The following is a 23,682-nucleotide window of genomic DNA, read 5'->3' on the forward strand; positions in this document are numbered from 1 at the left end:
CTACCATGGATGCTTAAAGTGCTTAGACGTTGTCGAACCGTATCATCCAGATAGAGTTTTGAGGCAGTTTGGCAGGGTTCAAACCATCCCAGATGCACCGCTAGCTCCTAGTCGTGGTGCACGAGGCAACATATCTGCACGATATACCGTCATGTACAGATACTTGGATAGGATGTGGGAGGCTTGGGATAACCACGTGTTGTCTGCGCAACGGAGGAGCACACCAGTTCGTCAGCCTTAGCAATGTGTACCGGGTTACATGGATTGGTATAAGAATATCACGCACCTATATGTCGAGCACACTGATGAACCGCGTGTCCATGACCATCAGGATTTCAGCGAACATGCGGATGTATTCCTCTTTGTGTGTGTGCAGCTCACCCAATAGGTCACGCCTAACCTGAGCCCAATCATCTTCTGTATGACCAATTGAAGCAGCTATAGCCCTGAAACCACAATTCCCATCTGCAGCTACATCCTTGACAAACTTAATATATGGTTTTAACCCAGTAGGGAAAGCATCAACATATGCACCAGGTTTCACTGTTCTAGTAATGTATGCCTTCCCTTTCGGGTTCACCTTCTCCTTTCCCTTAACAGGTCGCTTCTTCTTGGTTTGCAGAGTAGAAGCTAATGTAGTGATTTGAGTGTCCCTAGGTGAGAAGGAATCATGTCCAGATTGCACTAACTCAAATGCACACGGGTCACGACGGGTAGAAACATTGATCTTCTTATGATCCCGAGGACGTGTTTTGGGCTTCACCTCCGGCTCAACAAGAAAAGTGCTTTCCGGATATACAATCTCTTTCAACTTCTTCAAAAGCTCCAATCGCATGGTTCTATCACTTTCATTAAACTTGTTGACAAACAACTCTACTTCTGCATGACAAGTCACCTCTGTTTCCTCTTCTTTCTTGCATATGGAGATATGAAGTTGCCTCCACTGTGAGTGTATGGTAGCAAGTGGTATAGGACGATCTTGTCTGATGTAGTCAGCAATCTCATGGGCGCAAGGTAAACCATGAGTGTGGCGAAGGACGCATCCACAAGCTTCAACATCAATACCAATGGAATTGGCTCTCTTACTCTCGACAAGCAAATACTCCAATGCAGAGATAGACACATTCCCCCGTAGCTCCCTGAATTGAGAAGGTTTAAATTGATGTTGCACAACAGTTAGACTTTTCTCAAATGAAGCCTTGATATCAGTGTGTTGCAACTCAAGCAGACTGTGTATTTTCTCAAATGATGCCTGAAATGAGACTTGACATGAACCCAATTGTCTTTTAAGTTTTGCATGTGCACTCTCAGCCCTGTTCAATTAAATGTAAGTCAAGTTAAAATCAAGTACATGGCAGTTATTAATAACATATTCAACAAAAGTAATGTTACCGGTTCGTTGTAACATTGCCACAATGCATACACGTGTCTGTCCATGCCGCCACAAATTTGTCCTTGTAAGGAACCAACCAAGTATCCATGACATATTTGACTGCATCAGGATAACTACTGAATTCCTTAAGTAATGATTTAAGACGCTCCTCGTATTGAATTTCAGAAGATGAATACACTACAGAGTTCCACTCATGGTTGAACTTCTCCCATTTTTGCTGTGTCTCAAACATTTTATTGCATTTCGTCAACACATTCTTACTGATATGCCAACGACATAATAAATGTCTGGCACTCGGGAATATCTTCTGTATGGCATTCATCAAGGCTAGCTCTCTGTCAGTAACAATAACTGTTGGCACAACAAACCCATCCATGACATCACGTAATGTGGCTAACACCCACGCATAGTTATCGACCCTCTCATACTGTAAGTATGCAAAAGCTACAGAGAATGTCATTTCAGTTGATGTCACTCCCACAATTTCAAGAAGAGGAAGCCGATATCTGTTGGTTTTATATGTGCAATCCATAATTAATATACGTGGGAAAGACCGAAATAAGTCCAAACTGGTAGGATGTGCCCAAAACAAGTCAATCACAGTCATCGTGGACTCTTCAGACCGATGGCGCTCAATGTAATTATACTTGGCCAATTCACCCAATAAGTGTTGCATCTGTGATCTTCCAGCTCTCTGTACCACCCTGTTTCGATGGCGTACATTGTAAATGGTTTTAAGTGTGCTTACATTGAGGGCATCTCGCTGTTTCAAGGTTACTAGGATTTCTTTTGGCCGAACCATGCTCGTTGACATATCCATTAACAATGCTTTCTCATCATTGGATAGCCTCCCCGCATATGAATGTCCCTCGAGGTGCTCCGCAGGTGGATGATTATGCAATCCGCATACTACAGTCAATGTCCATTCATCATATGTGGTAAACCTGTGAGCCCTCATATCAAAAGGACAACCACACTTCTTCGTACCGGTTATTCTTGATGTATTGTTGCCATCATGTTTTAACTTCTTTGTTGCTCTATATTGGCCACTCCTCTCACAAGCAAGATACATCCTGGGTCTTTTTTTCCCTCCATCATAGTCTGATGTTTTGATTACAATGACCAAACCATTTCTCTTTCCAACTTCACGTACCCAGTTGAGCAATTCATCCTTACTTTTGAATACCTACAAAGTTAAATAAATATTATCAAACATTTACATTGGTGAGCAATTCAAAACATAATCGTTATAATTTCGTAGACTGAACCTGTTCAGTTGTGAAATGAGTGGTGTAATCTAACACAAAATTCGCGCAAACCTGACTCCCTTGAGTTGACACATATTCCTGCATGTTTTGTATAACATTACAAATTTTTAATGGCATTATAAAGATTAATTTGCAATTTGAAACTGTAAATTTGGTATGCAGTTTGCAAATTTGGAATATAAAATGGAAAAAAAAAAAATTTACTTCATTCGGAAGTAGTTGTCCGAATGTTTTTCCAAATTTCGGAAGTAGAATGTTGTATAAGTTAACATTTTTCGGACAACAACTTCCGAATTTATATATATGTTTCGGACAACAACTTCCGAAATTTATCAATTTATTCGGACATCAACTTCCGAAAATACATAATTATTTCGGTAGTACATTTCCGAACAAAATAACAAAATTCGGCACTGGTTATCCGAACGACGCTGCGAAAAAAAAAAAAAAAATTAAACTCACATTTCCTTCGCTCTGCTTCACATGAATACTTATTTGCTGATTTTCAAAAGACAAATCCTCCATCACAAATAAGTAATGAAGAATGAGGAAGGAAGAATGAGGAAGACAGCTTGTGGAAGGAGTGTGGAGCTTGTGCAAGGAGCTCTGGTATGGAGCTCTGGTATGGAGTTTGTGTGTGTGTGGATTATTTAGCAAAATGAGGAAGCAGAGGCATTGCTTGCAACGTCTGTGTGTGTATTGAGAGGATGTGTGTTTATTTGAATTGTGTGAGATGTCTATAATGGTAATTTTATTTAGGGATAAAATTGTAATAAAAATAAAATTCATTAAGTGTGTGCAAAGAGTGGAATTGATGTGTGCAAATAGAGGCTCCCTGTGGCCATGCTCCCAACTTTCTTTTGTCCGTTTGTGACTAAATTAGTCACTTTTATCATTTAGTGACTAATTTAGCCCAAACCCAACTTCCCAAACGCAGCCTCAGCCAAATCCCTCAAAAATAAAATAAATAAATAAATAAAAAATAAAATAATTGACAGCGTAGAGATTTTCATATCCAGATTTGAAATTTCTACACAAAGATCCCATGGGCGCTCAATGCCAATAGGAACTTCTTCCTTCTTGCGTAGAAATACTAGTAGAGTGATCCGTTCAGGAAGGTCACACTTCTCGTCAAGCTCGCTCACTCTCTCTCCCTCTCCCTCTCCCTGTCTCTGCTTCTGCCTCTGTCAAATCCATGATGATGGGTACGAGTCTCCAAACTCAGATGATCCATTTCACATCCCTTGTAGTTCTTGTGCTCTCAATCTTTTCATCTGTATCAGAATCCAATCAGGTACTCAAACATTCTTCTAACTCCCAAGTCAACGTTTCATTTTTAAAGGCAAGTTTTTCTGTGAAAATTCGTTTCCTTTTGTTCCAACAGAGCTGGAAATAAGGTTTTGATATAATCTCTCAGTTTCTCAGCAAGCAAACAAAGGGTTTTGGATTGATTAAGCAACCGGATATGTTTGTAAAATCGTTTTTGTGATTCTGGAAGTGAAAATACAAAACTGATTTATTGAATTTTACTGGGTTTTGGTTTTCAAAAGCTGAGCAAAGTTAATTCAACCTAGCTATAATTGTTTGCCTCAGACTTATTTGATTAAAGTTCTTCATTTTTTGGGGTTCCTAAATGATAAAGAGAGTTGGGTTTGATTAAAGAATTTTGGATTCCTTTTGTTTACAGTTTTGTGAAGCTGGAATTGGTTATGGCAATTCAGAGTGCGGAGTCTCATCTTCTTCCTCATCGAAGATCTTGATAAAGGGGGGAACTGTTGTGAATGCTCACCACCAGGAGATAGCTGATGTGTATGTAGAGGATGGGATTATTGCTGCTGTGAAGCCTAATATCAAGGTATAGTATGTATTGTGCTATAATGAATTTAATTTAGGTACACTATCAATAGGCCACAACAGTTTGACTTAATTTTCATAAAGTGTTATTGAAAATAAGTTCTAATAAAATCATTCCTAAAAATAATTTTTCTGACAATTTTTTTGCGTATGTCGTTAAAAATTGACAATTAGTACTTATTTTGTCACGGTTTTTATAAATTGTCGCTAAAATTTAAGTGATGTTTTTTTGTGACGAACTTTTCAGGATGTAGCTGAAAGTTGAAAATTTGAGACTTTTTTTGTGATTTTTTTTAAACTGTCACTAAAACTTATAATTAGTGACATTTTTTGTGACAAAATTTTCAAATTATCACTGAAAATAATATTTAGTGACATTTTTTAATAGTTTTTGATAAAAAATGCCATTAATTATCACAAGACCTATTGGATAATAAGTCTACTTATTAGAACCTTCACGTAAGTCTCCCTTCAATTTATGTTCAGGTGTTGGAATTCATCTAAAAGCCAGTAATAAAACTAAGACTAATGCTATATGCACCAATTAGTGTACTAACTAGTGTACCAATTAGTGCACTAACTAGTGTACCAATTAATGATGTGGCATAATTTAAGATGTTTTTGGTATTTATAATTTGTATAATGAGTGGAGTCAATAATAATGTCATAACTAGTATTGGTATACTAGTTAGTATATTAATTGGTGCATGTAGCACCACTCTAAAATTAACTTGCCGGTAAAGGATTCTCAATTGTTGAATTTGGCATGATTTATTCTTTGTCAAGTTGGGACACAGTTTGCATGTCATTAACCAGCTTCTCTGTGTTGAAGAAGATGACTTTCTGATTTATTCTATGGGTTGGTAAAACATTTTAGTAGAAAAAATAGATTAATCATTTAAGAAGAATAAATTATAACATTAGGGGAAGATTATATTGATTATAGAATGATTGGAACAGTAACCGGTCTTGGACTTTTTCAATTGTGAGAAGTAGAAAGTAGATATTGTAAGCATTTTGTATAACCCAATTGTCACATATAAATTTTATCATTCTTCAGAGTCAAATAACACAGGCCTTGAAAAGTGACCTAATGTATTTGATAGCTTCTTGAATAATGCACTTTAAAACAACTACAACACACTTACCCTAATAGGTCATTGAAGTCTTCCCCCATCCATTTGTTTGGCTCTAACATTCAGTTTGAACTTTTCATTTATTTTATTTTATTTTATTTTTTTTAAACTTTGAATGATTTCATATTTATAAAGCACTGGCCAATTTATTTTTACCAAAGTTAATACTAAAGAATTCAAATTTAAGAGAACCAAGAATATTCTCAAGAGTCACAACTTTAATGGTCATAAACATTGATCAGGAGTAAGGATTATGAACAAAATTATCCATAATCCTTTGGGTTATTTTGGTTAGGCATGCTAAGATGTTCATTGATACTTGGTACCTGTTACACGGTCTTGGTTAGAACTTACCCAAGACCGTGTAACATCGTATCTGAGCCGAAGTACTTAGGGATGGGTAGGGTATGTGTCCTTGGCTTGCACTCTGCAAGTGCTGTCGAGTGAGCATGCTGGGTGTGAGGGAGGGTGTGAGGCGAAGTCATACATCGCTAAAGTACTAAAATAATATTAAGCATATAAGCGTGAGGGTACCCTCACCTCTTAAGCGTTGAGTTCTACCCAAAACCGTATAACATAATGTCAAGGTTGGAGTACTCAGGGATGGGTAGGTCCCACATCGCCTGAGTACTAAAGTAATATTACACATATAAGCGTGAGGGCACCCTCATCTTAGGAGCTAGCTTTTGGGGTTGAGTTCTACCCAAGACCGTGTAACAGTACCCTACTTCATGTTATAATTGAAACGCCAACATGGACTAGGTTTTTTGAGGTGTGCTGAATGCATCCACAAAATAAATTCTTTCTTTTGTTTTTTAGCTGAAGTTTTGATTCTTTGAGCTAACAGGAATATCTTTCTTTTCTGTTCTTTTGGCTGTATGCTTATTTATTTAGTGAATCTATTATAGATTGCAACTTATACTAGTCATAACAGTGTAGCTCAATCTTACACATACATGCCTTTTAATTGCGTTTTCCAGGTCCTCTTGCAATCTATTTGCAGGAAGTCGTTTTCTTGTTGATTCTTTATTTTCTTTATTTGTTATATGGTTGGATGAAAATCTGAATTTTTTGAGTGGCATCTGCAGGTTGGTGATGATGTTACTGTGCTTGATGCCACTGGAAAGTTTGTCATGCCAGGTGAAACTTCGTTTCATCATTGGGTGCCCAATAGCTTACAACTGGTTTTTAAGTCTCTAAAAGACTTGTAAAGTAGTTCAAGAACTGAGATTATATGGAATCGTAACTTGTAATGAATCTCTATGCACTGGTTACTTATTTCAGTTACATGCTTATTCATATATTTTATATGAACCTTGCACACTAAATTAGGGCAAGTTGCAACCTTTCAGCATTAATCCATGCACATTAAGACTTGGGAACCTGTTTAACTGTGTCATGGGTATACACTTCCAAGATAGCCTTGGCTATGAATGGTTAATGTGACTAATGGAGTGGTTTTCCAAATTGATGGTGAAATTGTTCATGCTTTTCAAGGAAGACTATTAAGCAGATAATTACAATTATAAGCTCTTCCAGTTCCACATTTATAAAGATGAATAAATCACACTGAAAAGCACCTTTGAACCTCAGATTCTAACCTGATACAATTCACTATCTAATTTGTGCTATTTGTGAGACGTGTTCCACATTTTTTGGATAGGTAAACTTTATATGGTGGTTGGCTGATGTTAGGGCACCGTTGAGATCTAAGATATATATTGTGAACTATAAGTGATAAACCTGTATCAGTTGTAGAGGGAAAAAGTGTAGTTTACGGTTTATTAAGGCTGAACAGTTAGGCCTTGGAAACCTGTGAAAAAAGAAAGAAAATAGAAGAAAAGGGAAAAAAAAAAAATGAAGAAGAAAAAATAATCTGTAGCGACAATGCGAAAAGGGAGTTAACATTTGAGGTGACAAAAATTGTTTTACTTATTGAGATTAGGAGCCCAAGAAGATTAACGCATTCATACACTTTTAATTTAATGAGCTCTAGCTTCAAAGGTCATTGTTCACAAATGTTTGGTGTTGTTTTTCATATTCTTCTGTCAAATTTATGTCGTATAGTAATTGAATTAAAGTCTTCTTGATTCCCCTATAGACTTGAGAGGAGGATTCAGACTTGAATTCCAGTTACATGGTTTTATTTGTTTATTTAGGTTAGTAATTTTATTCATTAAAAGGAGCCAAAGAAAGTGTGAACCATGTAGATGGGAAGAACACAAGAGCTCCTTAAAAACTAGCCCCCTTTAGAACTTAAGTCTCCTAAAAAATCTGCAAACTAGGAATTTTTTTTCGCACCACCAAAACTGGAATGAGTTGAGTATGACGTTCTTCTAATCGAGGAATCCTTATCTCCAGCTCCTTAAGTTATATCTCTTCCTCTCCCGCTAGATGATAGTCCATATGAGGCAAAGTGAGGTTGTGGACCAAGCTTGCTCCAATTGCTTCTAAGCATAACCCTAATGCCAGCAACTAGTCAAAATTAAACTACCTCTCAATTCAATAAGAGGTGATTAACGGTCTCCTTTAGCTTTGTGCACATGGAACACCATCTAGGGAGTGTGTTTAGTGTTCAGTGATTAGTAGGTTTGTCTAACTCAAAATTCATACGCTTTTTAATTGAAATTATTTTGTAATCAATTTCTCAGAATATTTCACCAATAGCACCAAATGGAGGAACCACTGAAATCTTCCAGATTTCAACAAGTAATAGGGTTACCCCTTCGCACAATGTATAAGCATTACACACTTTTTCACTTTGATAGGGATTAGTTAATATAATTTTCTTTATTAAACCTCTTGAAGGTTGGTGAGGTGCAATCCAACACTTCTTGTGAGGTGAGATATCTTTGATATAATATTCTTTACTATACTTTTGTTTTATGAAAATGTAGAATAAAACAAAATTATCTAAGTAGGATTTAATTGTTAAAATCACAACCAATTCATCCTTCTTTTCGTTTTTCAACCTAAAGGCATACTCCAATAACTTTAACCCTTTCTAACCTATACTCCAAATATAAGTGGTTCAAGGTTTAGAATTGAAGGCTGTTAAAAAATATCAATGACATAAATTTGGAGGTTCCAGCTCTCATTCTAAAAGTGGATATATGTATGTGATGAATAAATGCCAATTAGATACATTGATGTGATTTAAGGACGTGAAATGAGTTGTAACTAATATTGGAAGAGAGGCAAGTGAGTTTCTAATAAAAATAGGCTTACATCAGTGATCCACATTTGGTTATTGTTTATTTTATTCTTTTATATCACTTCCAGATGAGCTTATTTACATATTCATGAGTTTCCAATAAAAATAGGCTTATTTACATATCAACAAGTTATCACATAAATTTGACGATTGACCTTCCATAAAATTGATCATAGATGGGCAACGTCATTATCCCTTGGAAAAGTCCATTATGGTGTATATATTCTCTTATTAATATTTCATCTTATTAATGTACTAGGCATAAGTTAACCATATAAGAAGTGCAGGGAATACTCTCTTCTAGGAAGCATAGATACGGATACGAGATACGAGATACGGATACGACACGATACGGATACGGCGATACGACAAAACCTAAAAAAATAGGATACCGGTACGGCTAGGATACGTTTGTGAAAAATATATTATTTAAAATTATTAATAGTAAGTTACACATAAGCTAAAGAACGTTGAGAAACCACAATGTAATTTTATAATGCAAAATACTAACATTCAAGAATTTTGTATTAATTTAAGTTAGTAGCTTATTTACTTTTTAAATTTTTAATAGGCCTTGCAAATATTTCATTTCAATATCAAGTTTAATATATTTATATTACAATAATAGAACAATTCATAACTTGTCCCTATGCTTTTTCCTTTGACATTAGTGAAAAATATTGTATTCAAGTTTACTTGCTTATTTATTTATTGATATTTAATTTTACCATTGTTATATTCTCTTATTAATTCTTACTTTCTATGTAGTTATATAAGGACATGCATAAAATAATTAGGATACATCAATTTGATAAATTTTATTATTTAACTCACTATGCTCTTCTTATCGAAGAACTTAACAAAGTATTAGAAAAATATTCTTATATTTATACTTGCAATTATATTATATTATATCATTATGCAAGAAATGTTACAATTCTAATTTCATAAAACAAGCAAACATGACTTAGAGTATCCGATACTTCAAAATTAAGTATCCGATACTCCAAAATTAATGAAAAAATAATTAAGAAGTATCCGATACTTTTAGTAAGTATCCGATACGTATCCGCGAGTATCCAAAGAGTATCGGTATCCGATATGGATACGATACGGATACGTCACCCTATTTGAAGTATCCGTGCTTCATAGACTCTCTCGATCCTCTTTCTCCAATGTTTGTGTTCCTTTCATTCACAAAAGTTATTATCATCATATCTTAGCCTGTTGGTTTGTTAGTTATTTATGTCAACAATCAAGATCATTTCATCGCACAACTATGTTTATATAATATATATGTATATTTCATGAAAGCTTTGAGTACATAGCAATGTTAAGTGGAATCTTCTATTCCTCCTAGTGTACCTATGTTCACCGGATATAACAACATAAAGGTATGGGATGTGTCTGACACCATACCCAAATTAGACTCTGGGATCATTTTAATTTTTGCAATGTTTGAAGACAAAGATGCTCACATTTGGTTGTAAAGAAAACTTTCTAGTCTCTGACATGGATGAGAGATGTAACTTCTCTGTTTCCCCTAAATCCCATATAATTTTAGTTATATTCTTGATAATTTACATCTTATCTCAAAATATAATACAATACACAATACATTTAAATGTGTCTATGTACATATACCCAACTTTTGGATACATGTCCCAATATCCAAATATTTAGGCTTATAAAATCCCGCCGACACCTGCACCAGATACTTGTATCCATGCCCATGTAACATAGGTACATAGATTAGATCTTCATATGTTGTAATTGCAAAGTAGGACCTGTCAGTCATTTCATAGCGCTGATTCTTATGTTAGTATGGTAAATTTTTCTGTATGATGTTTACAGGAGGAATTGATCCTCACACACACCTGGCCATGGAGTTTATGGGTACTGAGACCATTGATGATTACTTCAGTGGTCAGGCTGCTGCATTAGCAGGGGGAACAACAATGCACATTGATTTTGTTATCCCAGTAAAGGGGAGTTTATCTGCCGGTTTCGAAGCCTATGTAGGAAAAGCCAAGAAGGCTTGTATGGATTATGGTTTCCATATGGCAATCACCAAATGGGATGAAACTGTATCAAAAGAGATGGAAATCATGGTTAAGGAGAAAGGTTTGTATCTCTTATTTCCTTGTAGTGTAGAATGAGTTTGGTTGATGTAACCTGATCTCAAATTCATGAGCCATTGGTGAATATCTTTATCTCGATTTTCATTGGACTTGGGTAAATTATTAAATAGGTTATTTCTGCAAACCTGCAGGTATCAACTCCTTTAAATTTTTCCTAGCATACAAGGGGGCTCTTATGGTCAATGACGAGCTTCTATTAGAAGGACTTAAAAAATGCAAGTCTCTTGGTGCCTTGGCTATGGTCCATGCAGAAAATGGAGATGCTGTATTTGAAGGACAAAAAAGAATGATAGAACTTGGTATTACAGGTCCAGAGGGACACGCGCTTTCAAGGCCTGCAGTGGTAACTCCTTAAGAATACATTTTCGTTTTCTATGGACATATTATTGCTAGCATTGCTCTTGGATGTGTAGCATCCTCCACAAACCAAAAAATAGCACACGGGTTGTGGATGAAAACTTCTGGTGCAATTGCATTGCTTAGTAGAAACGTTAACATGGTGTTGTTTTCTGCGAAAGAATCCTTTTATGCTGCTTTCTGGTGGTTTCTACTTCTTTCTTCTTTTTCTAAAGATACGTGAAATATTTAGAAAACAATAATGTTGAGAGGGAGTCGATGGAAAGAATGCATGTTTTTTGAAGTGGAGCTAAATTTGTTAAGTCATTTATTGTTCATTGCACATACTGACTAGCACTGTTGATCATTTTTAAATGCATTTGTTACTGATTGACACAGTTCTGGAACTATGGCACTAAAATGATTTTAAACTAGGTGAAATTTATGTATTCTTTCAATGGTATGGTAACTCTGGACAAAATGTCAGATTATTGAGGTGTCTGAACTGGATGTGAGCAGGTTAGTGGAAGTGTATCATCCCCTCGTGGATTTGTACTTCTCTTTAATTGAAATTTATAGCAGTGCATGGAGCTGTAATCTTAGAACTTTGCCTTTACTTTTCTATATTTATAGGCTCTTTTGCAGGGATTTTTTGGGTATTCTTGTAGGCATAATTTTTGTATGTCATCTTCATAACCATGGACTTCTTATTTGGGAAGAGAGAAACGGAGAGAGGGTGATGTTGTAGTACAGTGAGTTGTAGCCCACCAACCCTTATGGTCTGATTGCTACAATGGAAGAGTGGGAGGAAGGAGGAGGTATCGAGAAATGGAGTTTCTAGCATTCAGGATGAAGTGAAGGTGCACAAAAAGGAAGAAAGGGATAATACACTTTTCCCTTTGATGCCCACCAAATGTTTTTGGGGTGGCGAAGGTGGTTGGGGCTTTTTTTGTTGGTTTGGTTTCTTTCTTCTTCACTCCAAACATGGCTGACACTTTAATAGTAAGGGTACAACAATAAATTCAAACAATACTTATATTTCTTTCCTGGGGTCATTCAGGTTCTTTTTAGAGAACATTTTAGAGAACAAATGAAGTTTATGTACCTGTAAAGATATGTTTTGATCTCATGTCATATGATGTAAAATGGGCTCAGAAGGCTAAGTTTTCTAATTTTTTTCAATGATGCAGTGCTGTTGAGTGACAATTATTCTGCATTATTGATCACTTCCATGTTAACCATTCTAGTTGTAAAAATTGAAAGTTTTTTGTGATTTGGATTCTGCTGTTTTTATCTTTGGTTAAATATTGGGATCTTGTTTGGTCCTCAATATTGACCTCAATCTGTAAATGCTGTCTTTAATTATCATTATTATTATTTTAAATTTTTTTCCTACTTTCAAAATTTTGACTTTTCAAACACAAGTAAAACTTTTTCGACAATTCCTTGCTTTCTAGCGGATAGTGCATGTCAAAAATTCAATGTGCAACTTTAACGCCCTTTAATTTGGTTATCTTCTTTTTCAGAAGCTGCAATCTTTACTTATATCTTTGACATTCTCCATCAAGGATCTTCTAACATTTTTTGGAAAAATGAAATTAGAAACCATGGACTAGTTGTAACTTGTACGCTAGTAACTCTCCTAAGTATTTATTTTTCTGTCTTCAGAGTGTCAAACCCAACCCTCCTCCCTTTTTATTTTTAATTTTATGTGCTTCACCTCTGAACACTTCATTTCTTTTATAAAGCTATGCTTATTATGTAATTAACCTTTTGGTTTAATGTTCGTGTAGCTTGAAGGAGAGGCAACTGCTCGAGCCATTCGTTTGGCTGCTTTTGTAAACACACCTCTTTACATTGTCCATGTCATGAGCATTGATGCGATGGAAGAAATAGCTACAGCTCGAAAATCAGGTTTGAACTTTTTAAATTGTAGTGGTGATTATTATGTCAAATTCATATGGTACGTTGACAACATTATTATTGCACTGAGATGGAGCATTTACCTGTGCTCTTGTATAGTTAACAAAGCCCTAGTCTAAAAAAATTCAGTTACACGAATCTAGAGCCACACCCTCTAGTAGATTCTTGGAATCACATTTGTTCTCACAGCCTCTACTTAATTCTTGTAACCTTCATTTTTTCATTCTCCTCCTATATACAATTGGGCATGAGAGGCATCTACGCATCAATTTGAGAGGGAGTGTTGAGTATATTGTCATTATTGAAATAGGGATGCTTTTATAATTTCTTGGACTTTATTAGGATAAATACATGGACATAGGGATGAGGAGAGTAACTTATACCAAAATCCCTATTTTAATATGTCCAAGGGGATATGAATTTTTTTTTTCATATTTCTTAATTTAATTTAATTTTTCATATTTAATGGTGTTTACAAGGTGACAAATTATTTTTTTCATAATTATCTTATCAAAAAAAAAAAAAAAACATTTTATGCATAATTATATGGTAAACTCAACTTCTTAGACATACTTGCTAAGTGAATGTCCATCTACACATGACAGACACATACTGGATATCCTTACTCTACTATCAATTGCTTGACACCAGCAGTTATACATTTAGAATAGTTCATGTAATGTAACATAGCATACATCATATAAATACAGGAAAATTATTTATACTATGTCATATATAAACTGCTTATATACACATTCGTGTTGACGTTGAATGTATGTGTACAAGTCTATAGTTCATGTTGTAAGTATTTCCGAATGAATTGTATATTCAACTTGTATTGATTGAATAAAGAATACATCATTTATATAAAACACTAAATCCTAATCATACATAAATACATCACTGATATATAGAAGTCTAATAGATATAGGACTCTAATTCCTAATCCTATAGGGAAAAAGGAGAACACATTCTCACACCCCCGCTCAAACTCAAGGTGTTTTAGCAGAAAACACTGAGAGTTTGTCAAGAAAAAACCGAAACCGAGCAGTGGTGTGAGTCTTGGTGAAGAAGTCAGCAAGTTGCAGAGCCGAAGAGACAAAAAGAAGTGAGATAAAGCCAGACTGCAGATGCTGACGGACAAAGTGACAAATCAATCTCAATATGCTTGGTCCGTTCATGGAAGACAGTGTTATGTGTAATTTGAATAACACTTTGGTTGTGACAATAGAGAGAGGTCGGGGAAGACTGAGGGACGCCCAAGTTAGATAAGAGACCATGAAGCCAGACAATTTCAGCAGTAGCATAAGCCATAGCACGATACTCAGTTTCGGTAGTAGAACGGGCAACAACAGTTTGTTTTTTTCTTTTCCAAGAAATCAAGGAATCGCCAAGAAACATGCAAAAACTAGAAGTAGATTTACGATCATTAACATCACCAGCCCAATCAGCATCAGTATAAGCCACCAAGTCTAAGCAAGAAGTAGAAGAGAATAGCAAGCCTTGGAAGAGAAATAATAAAGAGAGAAAAGAAATAATATGTATTAGTTCGGCGGACGGCCAAGGCAAGACTGTCGCCCGCCGATAAAGCGAAATTACTAGGTACTTAACCTAGCTCCGATGACATGTTTTTCTTTCAGTATCACTTCGTGGTGATCTCTCTCTACTAATTTTTTTTTTTTTTTTTACTCGTAATACATTTTTTTTTTCTCCACTATATCTTTCCCTCTGCTTCAACCTCAAATTAGGTTCTATCTTCAAACCTATTTGAGTTTGAGGGGGGGTATTATACCTATATCATGGTGAACATGGTTATATACCATGCAAACCACGTAGCCGCCTCCTTTGGCGCACAATCCAAGCCGCATTCTCTGGCGCACAACCCAAGCCGCCCCTCTCTGGCGCACCACCAAACTCGCCCCCTAGCGCACCATCTAAGCCGCCTCCTGGCGCACTCAGTCATCTGTTGCCATCATCGTTCAGCACCACGTCATAAGTTATGTGTGGGCAAGACTGCCGCCCGCCGATAAAGCGAAATTACTAGGTACTCTAGCTCCGATACCATGTTTTTCTTTCAGTATCGCTTCGTGGTGATCTCTCTCTCTACTATTTTTTTTTTTTTACTCGTAATACATTTTTTTTTCTCCACTATATCTTTCCCTCTACTTCAACCTCAAATTAGATTCTATCTTCAAACTTATTTGAGTTTGAGGGGGGGTATTATACCTATATCATGGTGAACATGGTTATACACCATGCAAACCACCTAGCCGTCTCCTTTGGCGCACAACCCAAGCCGCCCCTCTCTAGCGCACCACCAAACTCGCCCCCTGGCGCACTATCCAAGCCGCCTCCTAGCACACTCAGTCATCTGTTGCCATCATCGTTCAGCACCACGTCATAAGTTATGTGTGTGCCACGCTTGCTGGTTCAACATCTAGTCTTTATAACGGTCCAGCATAATCCCTTCAAACTGTCCCAACATTGATTCCGGTTAGCTCCTACATCGGTCCGGCATGACCCCTTTAAACTGTCCTAACATTAGTTCCAGCCAGTTCTTACAATAGTCCGACACGACCATAAACTGTCTCTCGGCATTAGTTCCAACCAGTTTCTATATTGGTTCGGCACGACCTTAAATTGTCCTGGCATTAGTTTTAGTCAGTTCCTACAATGGTCCGACATGACTATAAACTGTCTCCCGATTTTAGTTCTGGCCTCTGATCTATTTCAAGCACCCTTGCGCTCTCGTTCGAATTTTGCAATCTATTTGCCTTTTAGAATAATAAAGAGAGAAAAGAAATAATATGTATTGTGTTGAATGTATTGTATTGAATGTCTTGTCCTATACAATAGAAGGCTTGTATATATAGACTAAGAAAGAGTATCCTACTAGAAATCTAATTATGAGAAAGAGTATCCTATAAGAGACCTAACTATGGCAATAACTTATATATTTAGGAAATCAATACCTAATATATGTAGGAATATATACCATATATATATTAACATCCCCTCCCTCAAACTTAAGGAGGATAAACATCTTGAGTTTGGAAAAATAAACTAAAATATGAAATAAAACTAAATAAAATAAAAGGCAAATAGATTAAAAAATTCGAACGAGAGTGCAAGGGCACTTGAAATAGATCAGAGGCCGGAACTAAAGCCGGGAGACAGTTTCTAGTCGTGTCGGACCATTGTAGGAACTAGTTAAAACTAATGCTAGGATTAAGGTCGTGCCAGATCGATATAGAAATTGGCTGGAACTAATGCTGAGAGACAGTTTATGGTCGTGTCGAACTATTGTAGGAATTGGCTAGAAGTAATGTCAAGACAGTTTAAAGGGGTTATGTCGGACCGATGTAGGTGCTAACCGGAATCAATGTCAGGACAGTTTGAAGGGGTCATGCTAGATCGTTGTAAAGACTAGATGTTAAACCAGCAAGCGTGGCACACACATAACTTATGACGTGGTTCTGAACGATGATAGCAACAGATGACTGAGTGCGCCAGAAGGAGGCTTGGATGGTGTGCCAGGGGGCGAGTTTGGTGGTGTGCCAGAGAGGGGCGGCTTGGGTTGTGTGTCAGAGAATGCGGCTTGGATTGTGCTCCAAAGGAGGTGGCTAGGTGGTTTGCATGGTGTATAACCATGTTCACCATGATATAAGTCGCAATGATGAACCAAGATGAAGCCAACGCGGACTGAGAGAGATACGATGAAGCAGGCGCGATAATTGATTGCAATTTTCTGACTCTGGTTCTCTCTCTGTCTGTGGCTTCATCATCGTGACTCTCTCTCGCAACTCTGGTTCTCATCTCTCTATCTCTGTCTCGGTAATTTGTTATCAATAGTATTAAAGCCCTTATTCTTGTTTGGCCCATTTATTAAGTTATTAGTATACTTTGACCCATTAATCTTTAGTTTATTACAATGACGGATACCAAAATTCAAGCCATCAGATGTAAACTCACTGGTGCCAATTATGCTTATTGGGATAGTGTTATGAAGAATTTCCTTCTTGGTTAAGAAAAATGGGGCTATGTTTCTAGTTCTGTTCCTCGTCCATTGGACCCGAAACAAGAAGGATATCTGACTTACTATGACACTTGGGATTGTGATAATGCCTAAGTTTTGACCTGGTTTCATAATTCTGTGGATGACCGTATTGCAATAATGTTTTCAAAATACAGTACTGCTAAGGAGGTGTGGGACTATTTATTGGGTGTGTATCAACAGTCCAACTTTGCCAAACGGTATGAGTTGGAAATAACGATTCAGAGTGCTTGCCAACGGGATCAATCTATTCAGGACTTTTACATTGAGATGACAGGTCTCTGGGATCAGTTGGCTCTCATGGAACCGTCTAGTCTCAAAGCACAAGACGCTTATATTGAGTTTCGAGAGCAAGGTCGTTTAGTGCAGTTCTTAACGGCTCTCTCTTCTCAGTATGAGGCTATTCGTGGTGGCATCCTTCATCGGTCTCCTCTCCCCTCTGTAGATGCTATTGTTCGTGAGCTCCTCTCCGAGGAAATCCGTCTTAAGACGGCCAGTCAGACTCTGTCTCCTTCAGTCTTCTTAGCACAGCCACCTCTACTGGCGACTCCATTTGCTTCTCAACCTCAGTCTTCTGCCAAGCCCAAAAAAGGGCCCTTAGCATCAGATGAGTGTGCTTTCTGCCATCAAAAGGGTCATTAGAAGTACAACTGTCCCAAGAAGAGCCGTCGGTCTGCTCAGCCGTCTCAACCACAGTTTCGAGGTCCTGCTCCGAGTACTTTTTGCCCTCCTGCTGCTTATACTGCATCTGCTTCGACTTCTGATCCTGACCTGGCTTCCTGGTCGCACAACTTCAGCATCTCCTATCTACTTCTCAGGTCGCACAACTTCAGCATCTCCTATCCGCCTCTTAGCCATCCCCATCTGCCGCCGCTCTTACCTCTCTTCATTCAGGTTTGCTTGTGTCCTCTTCAGGTATCTATTCTTCTGTCTGGCTCTTTGATTCTGGTGCCTCTCATTATATGACTCCTCACATTTCCTTACTTCAAAACTGTATTCCCCCACCCGTTCCTATTACTATTAATACTGCTAATGGGTGTGGTATGTCTGTTCTGTCTATTGGGTCTGTCTTACCTTCTGCCATGCCTGCTGTTATTATTCCTTCTGTTTTTTATGTCCCTCAGTTATCTATCAGTTTATTATCTATCAGTCAACTTGATACATCTGATTTTGATGTTTTCTTTTCCTCTTTTGTCTATTATGTGCACGATCAGGTGTCCAAGAAGCAGATTGGGACCGGCCGTAGAGTTGGAGATCTCTATGTGGTCGAAAGCTTGCATCTTCCCTTATCCACTTCTCTAGCTGCACTTTCCTCGTTTCAGTTAGATTCTCAGTCGAATCAGTTTTACTTGTGGCATTCTCGCCTCAGTCATTTATCTGTTGACCGCTTACAATCTTTAGCTCAATCAGGGTTGTTGGGTAAGGTTTCTTTTAGTCAAATTGATGAATGTCGGGGGTGTAAACTTACTAAAATGTCAGCTTTACCATTTAACAAGGAATACATCATTTATATAGGACACTAAATCCTAATCATGCATGAATACATCACTGATATATAGAAGTCTAATAGATATAGGACTCTAATTCCTAATCCTATAGGGAAAAAGGAGAACACATTCTCACACGTGTATATATATATATATATATTTGTCAATTGGTAGAAGATTGACATTAACATGCGATTATTTATTTATTTATTTATTTTTTTTTGGGGGGGGGGGGGGGGGGGGCGCGGTGGTGGGATGATAAGTATAAGAAAATGCAAAAGGGGTACAATCTGTACATAAAAGAAAACCTATATCATTTTATATATCAAAAACTTCATTTACATAAATATGTCTGTGTGGCTTAATGATAAAAGGTCTATGTACATACGTAGTGGTTGACAGCTCATATTGATAATGGTTGATCACTATTCCTTGTGTCACTTTGTTGATCCGTAAATCCTTTCAATTGGAGTTAAAATGAGAGTACAAAATGAAAGTGGGAAAGTGAAAGATGAAATGAAAAAAAAAAATAGAAGCTTGAGTTTTCGGTGAAAAGGGGAGAGGAATGATGGGTGAAAATAGGAGTGGGATAGGCTTCCTTTTTTAAAATTTTTTTGGACAGATTTTCAACATCATTAATTCTAAATTTTTTGCTTGGTAAATTAATTGAGTTTACGTAAGTAAAAAAAGTTAAAGAAAGACAGTTTAAAATGAAAATGAAAATAAATAAAATATGCTGATGAATTAGTTTGATATGTCACCGATTCTAACTCGATAACAACGAACAAGCTATTGAAAATTTTAGGAAGGTACAAAGAAATTCTGTTCGATAAGTCTGATATTGTGGATGTATATCATTGATGTTAAGGATATTCCGGCCGTTTTATTTTAGTTAGATATTTTCAAATAATTTTTATCACTCATACCGTTACCGATATATTGCGATATTCAAAATCATTGGAAATAGTCAAATTATGGTTACATTCTCATAATTATCCTTGACCTTTTAAATACGTTCACAGATACATTGTGATTTGTGACTCTAAAGTAACAGCTTTCAGTGAGTCTGCGACAATACTATCCATGCAACAAATAGTTTTCTAATGCTCATTTTCTTCATTGAAGCAATGCTCACTATTATACTAGACTGGTGTAATATTTAGTCATCACGTGTATATTTGGTTGACTAATGGTTGGCTTGCGTCCTTTTATATCTGATTATATATTTTTAAAATCTGGTTTAAGAAATTGCTACTGATTGCATATAAGTTGTCCCTCCTTTTTAATTTTTAATTTTCATTTGTAACAGGATTTTGATTTTGCCTTTTGCTTCTGTATGCCTTGCACAAAAACATCAGAGATGATTGTGATCCTATTTACATAATTTTTGATTCACTAAGTTTTCATGAATTAGGATCTTTGGAGCAAACTCTTTGGATTTTTCATTATTATTATCCTTCAACTGCAGGGCAGAGGGTTATTGGGGAGCCAGTAGTGTCAGGATTGGTCCTCGATGATTCTGGGCTTTGGGATCCTGACTTCATCACTGCGGCTAAGCAAGAACCTGACTCTCTTTCCACTTTATTTCTTGTTTTTCATTTTTTTATTTCTTGCTGCTAATCTGTCAGTTTCAATTCTATGTGAAGCAATATTGTCCTTTTATGTTTCAGGTTTGTCATGAGTCCGCCTATTAGGGAATTGGGACATGGAAAGGCTCTCCAAGCTGGCCTGTCAACAGGGGTTTTGCAGGTTTTGCTCTCATCTTTATAGTAGATAGCTTCTATGTTCTACTCCGAGGATAGGAATTTGAATGTTAGATGTTTTCCTAAAATCATGGCATTTGTAAATAGATTATTTCCTTGAATTGCAGTTATTGATTTTCTGATATGTGCTATTAGAATCACCAAGAATGTATATATCTAATTTAGGATTTTTGCTCAGATAGTCTATGACATGATTGAGCTATTTTTATGTCCCAGTCCTTGTTAATTTGCCTGTGACTGTGCCTCATATTTTGCAGCTAGTAGGAACTGATCACTGTCCCTTCAATTCCACACAGAAAGCTTTTGGCATAGATGATTTTCGTAAAATACCAAATGGGGTCAACGGTAATTATGAGCTTTTATGGTTCTTAGTATCTGCAAAGTTTCCTTTTTCATGGCCCGAGTCAGTAAGTGGGGTTTATTTAACCTATTCTACTTTCTAATTCATCTCTTTGTGGCAATCCTGGGAATGTATAGGCATCGAAGAGAGGATGCATCTAGTTTGGGATACGATGGTGGTGAGCTTCTGTGAATTTGTACTTTGACCATTGAAAACTAACTGTATTCGTTAAAATTTTGTTTTCTCAATTTCTATTTGTTTGTCCAGGAATCAGGCCAAATATCTATCATGGATTATGTCCGAATAACCAGCACTGAATGGTATGCTTTCACTGTGAAAGCTTGGATTATGTCTCATCTCTATTTGAATTTCTATAATGCTCCCTCAGATGCCAAATTTAATTCATAAAATCATGTTTCTTAGCAGTTCGGTCCCACTAACAGATTTATGGTAAATGATTTTAAAATTTTCATTTTGTTCAGTGCTAGGATCTTTAATATATATCCAAGGAAAGGAGCAATCCTTGTTGGATCAGATGCAGATATAATCATACTCAACCCAAATTCAAGCTTTGAAATTAGTGCCACTTCTCACCACTCTAGATTGGACACGAATGTCTTCGAGGGAAGAAGAGGGAAGGTAACATTTCGTAATTGATTGGTCCATGTGTTAATAACCAATAAACTATGGTAATTAATTGCATTGTGATGAGAGAATGGAATTGAAACATTTTGTTTTATTTTACATTTAAATTTGAAAGGCATAAGCTTAAGGAGAGTACATGGATTTATGATCTCTGCAAAGGGTAATTTGCTATACTGTTGCTGATTGTTCTTCTGATGCTTTCCATCTGTCTGAGTTGTGTGTTCCTCTTGTTTGATCCATATTCCCTAAAGTTTTTGCAGGTAAATGCTTGCCTATGGTTTATTTTGTAAATTTTTGGGTTTGTGAGAACTATGGCGTGAATGTTATTGTAGTTGTTTGGATGCAGTAATTTAGTGGGAAGGATTTTTCAATTTTGATTTGTCCGTAAGGTATGCCATCATTTGAACAGTTGAGATTGGCTGCACTCTACCTGCGACGTATCTCTCTCTAATTCGTATACAATTCTATTACAATTTTGGAATTAGTAAAATACCTTGCTTTTAGTTATGACTAAATAAAATTTTCTTTAAGAAATTTCCCTTCATATTATTTCATCCCTTAATGCTAAATGCCATTCAATGCAAATGTGAAATCTCCTAATATGCTCTGTTTTTATGTGGGTTTATCAAATAAAGCTCTACATAAAGTAAAGCCAAGTTGTTCTGCTAATAGCTTTGCTGATTCTTAATCTGGTGAAGTTGGCATTGTAATGAATAAATAAGATTGTGCCGTTATTCCACAAGTTTTGTTTTTACCTTTTTTCCCATTCTCTCTCTGTTATTGCTCACCTGGAAATGCTACAATGGGCACCCCTAAAAAGGTGCACATTGTAAGAAAAGTTTTGATTTTGTTGGTGAAAGTTATGAATGTTTGTGGTGAAAGGTATGAATCTTTGTAGTGAAAGTTAGGAATAACGAAGATATAATGTGCTCCCCTAAAATTACGAGCTGTAAAGTTATACTTTTGTTAGTAAAAATTATACCTATTTGTATAAGGTGCATACTGTATGCATCCTTTTTGGGGTGCACATGGTAGCCTTTTCCTTGTTCATCTCATATGAGTTTGCATGCTTATAGTTTCTAATTTGTTAGCAACACAAACGTTATTCTGTAATATTAGGGGTATTGCTAGAACTGTTATATATATATATATGCATGTACATATACATATTTTTCTTTTTTATATGTAAAGTTTATTAGAAGAGGCATTGAACGGGGATGCTGCCTATGTACAACTTCAATTGTTACTTTATGTTTTAAAGTTTATTGCACGATGAATCAACACACTATTATAATTGTCCATGAATATTGCAACTATAGATAATTTAATCTCAATTTCTAATAACACTAAATGGTGTTGCTCATGGATCACAAACATCGATTTCTACTTTGTGTCAAGTTCCAATGATTTCTTTTCATGTTTTCTCAGGGAAAGGTTGAAGTAACAATTGCCGGAGGAAGGATTGTTTGGGAAAATGGTCAATTGAAGGTTGCCCCGGGTGAGGGCAAGTACGTAGAAATGCAACCTTTCAGTTATCTTTTTGGTGGAATTGACAAAGCAGATGCAAAGTACCTCTCTTCCCTCCGAGCTCCAGTGAAGCGATTCAAAGCCACAACTTGACTTGCAGGTTCAATTACTTTCACTATTTATGATAGCTTTTCACAAACTTATGTTTAAGGGATTAAGTAATGTAGAGCTTGAGTTCGTGTAAATACAAGCTCAAATAATGAAAAGAAACAGGTGTTGATATTGTATATATCCTGTTGTAAAATATATATGCATTCATGATATAGGATTTATGCAATAAATTTTGCTATTTTGCTGATTTTTTTTTTTAATATATCAAGAAATAAACTACTTATCTTCCTTGCTTTTCTCCTATAAAAGCATTCCAAAATAGTAAGAGCACGATACACATAGCTCACTCAAAGTTAACAGAGGTTTTGATCATGCATACCATGACTAGCGAACTTGTCTCGCTGACAAATACAGGCACAAAGTGCACTATCGAGTAAAATATTATTAAAATCCTCAGAAATGTATAGAATTTGTTGGATATTTTGGAAATCAAGGCCTAATACAACAATTAAGGTAGGTCAGAACGTTCTTTTTTTTCTGCACAAAAATC

At 36.3% G+C, this 23,682-nt stretch overlaps 2 protein-coding genes across 2 annotated transcripts; one reads left to right on the forward strand and one right to left on the reverse strand.

Moving 5' to 3' along the window:
• Positions 1–286: 286 nt before the first annotated feature.
• Positions 287–2,465, reverse strand: LOC145806836 (PKS-NRPS hybrid synthetase cheA-like). Its single transcript, XM_082904670.1, has 2 exons — positions 1,393–2,465; positions 287–1,313 (listed from the first exon to the last, which is right to left on the reverse strand). Exons 1-2 carry the CDS (start codon positions 2,463–2,465, stop codon positions 287–289), a joined length of 2,100 nt encoding a protein of 699 aa, XP_082760796.1.
• A 1,035-nt stretch (positions 2,466–3,500) lies between these two features.
• LOC145807437 (dihydropyrimidinase-like) lies at positions 3,501–23,379 on the forward strand. Its single transcript, XM_082905632.1, has 13 exons — positions 3,501–3,955; positions 4,349–4,516; positions 6,740–6,791; positions 10,720–10,989; positions 11,138–11,349; positions 13,136–13,256; positions 20,275–20,362; positions 20,477–20,555; positions 20,827–20,914; positions 21,047–21,087; positions 21,177–21,229; positions 21,392–21,548; positions 22,983–23,379. Exons 1-13 carry the CDS (start codon positions 3,857–3,859, stop codon positions 23,172–23,174), a joined length of 1,620 nt encoding a protein of 539 aa, XP_082761758.1. The 5' UTR covers positions 3,501–3,856; the 3' UTR covers positions 23,175–23,379.
• The last annotated feature ends 303 nt before the right edge of the window (positions 23,380–23,682 follow it).

This window comes from Camellia sinensis, chromosome 14 (genome assembly GCF_055761805.1).
Source record: "Camellia sinensis isolate YWXY chromosome 14, ASM5576180v1, whole genome shotgun sequence".
Lineage (NCBI taxonomy): Eukaryota > Viridiplantae > Streptophyta > Magnoliopsida > Ericales > Theaceae > Camellia > Camellia sinensis.

Coding starts and splice junctions, on each gene's coding strand:
- LOC145806836 (XM_082904670.1), bottom strand. CDS start 2,465: ATGTATCTTGCTTGTGAGAGGAGTGGCCAATATAGAGCAACAAAGAAG. Junction 1,314..1,392: donor GGCAATGTTACAACGAACCG/GTAACATTACTT, acceptor TTAATTGAACAG/GGCTGAGAGTGCACATGCAA.
- LOC145807437 (XM_082905632.1), top strand. CDS start 3,857: ATGATGATGGGTACGAGTCTCCAAACTCAGATGATCCATTTCACATCC. Junction 20,915..21,046: donor AATACCAAATGGGGTCAACG/GTAATTATGAGC, acceptor GGGAATGTATAG/GCATCGAAGAGAGGATGCAT. Junction 21,549..22,982: donor TCGAGGGAAGAAGAGGGAAG/GTAACATTTCGT, acceptor ATGTTTTCTCAG/GGAAAGGTTGAAGTAACAAT.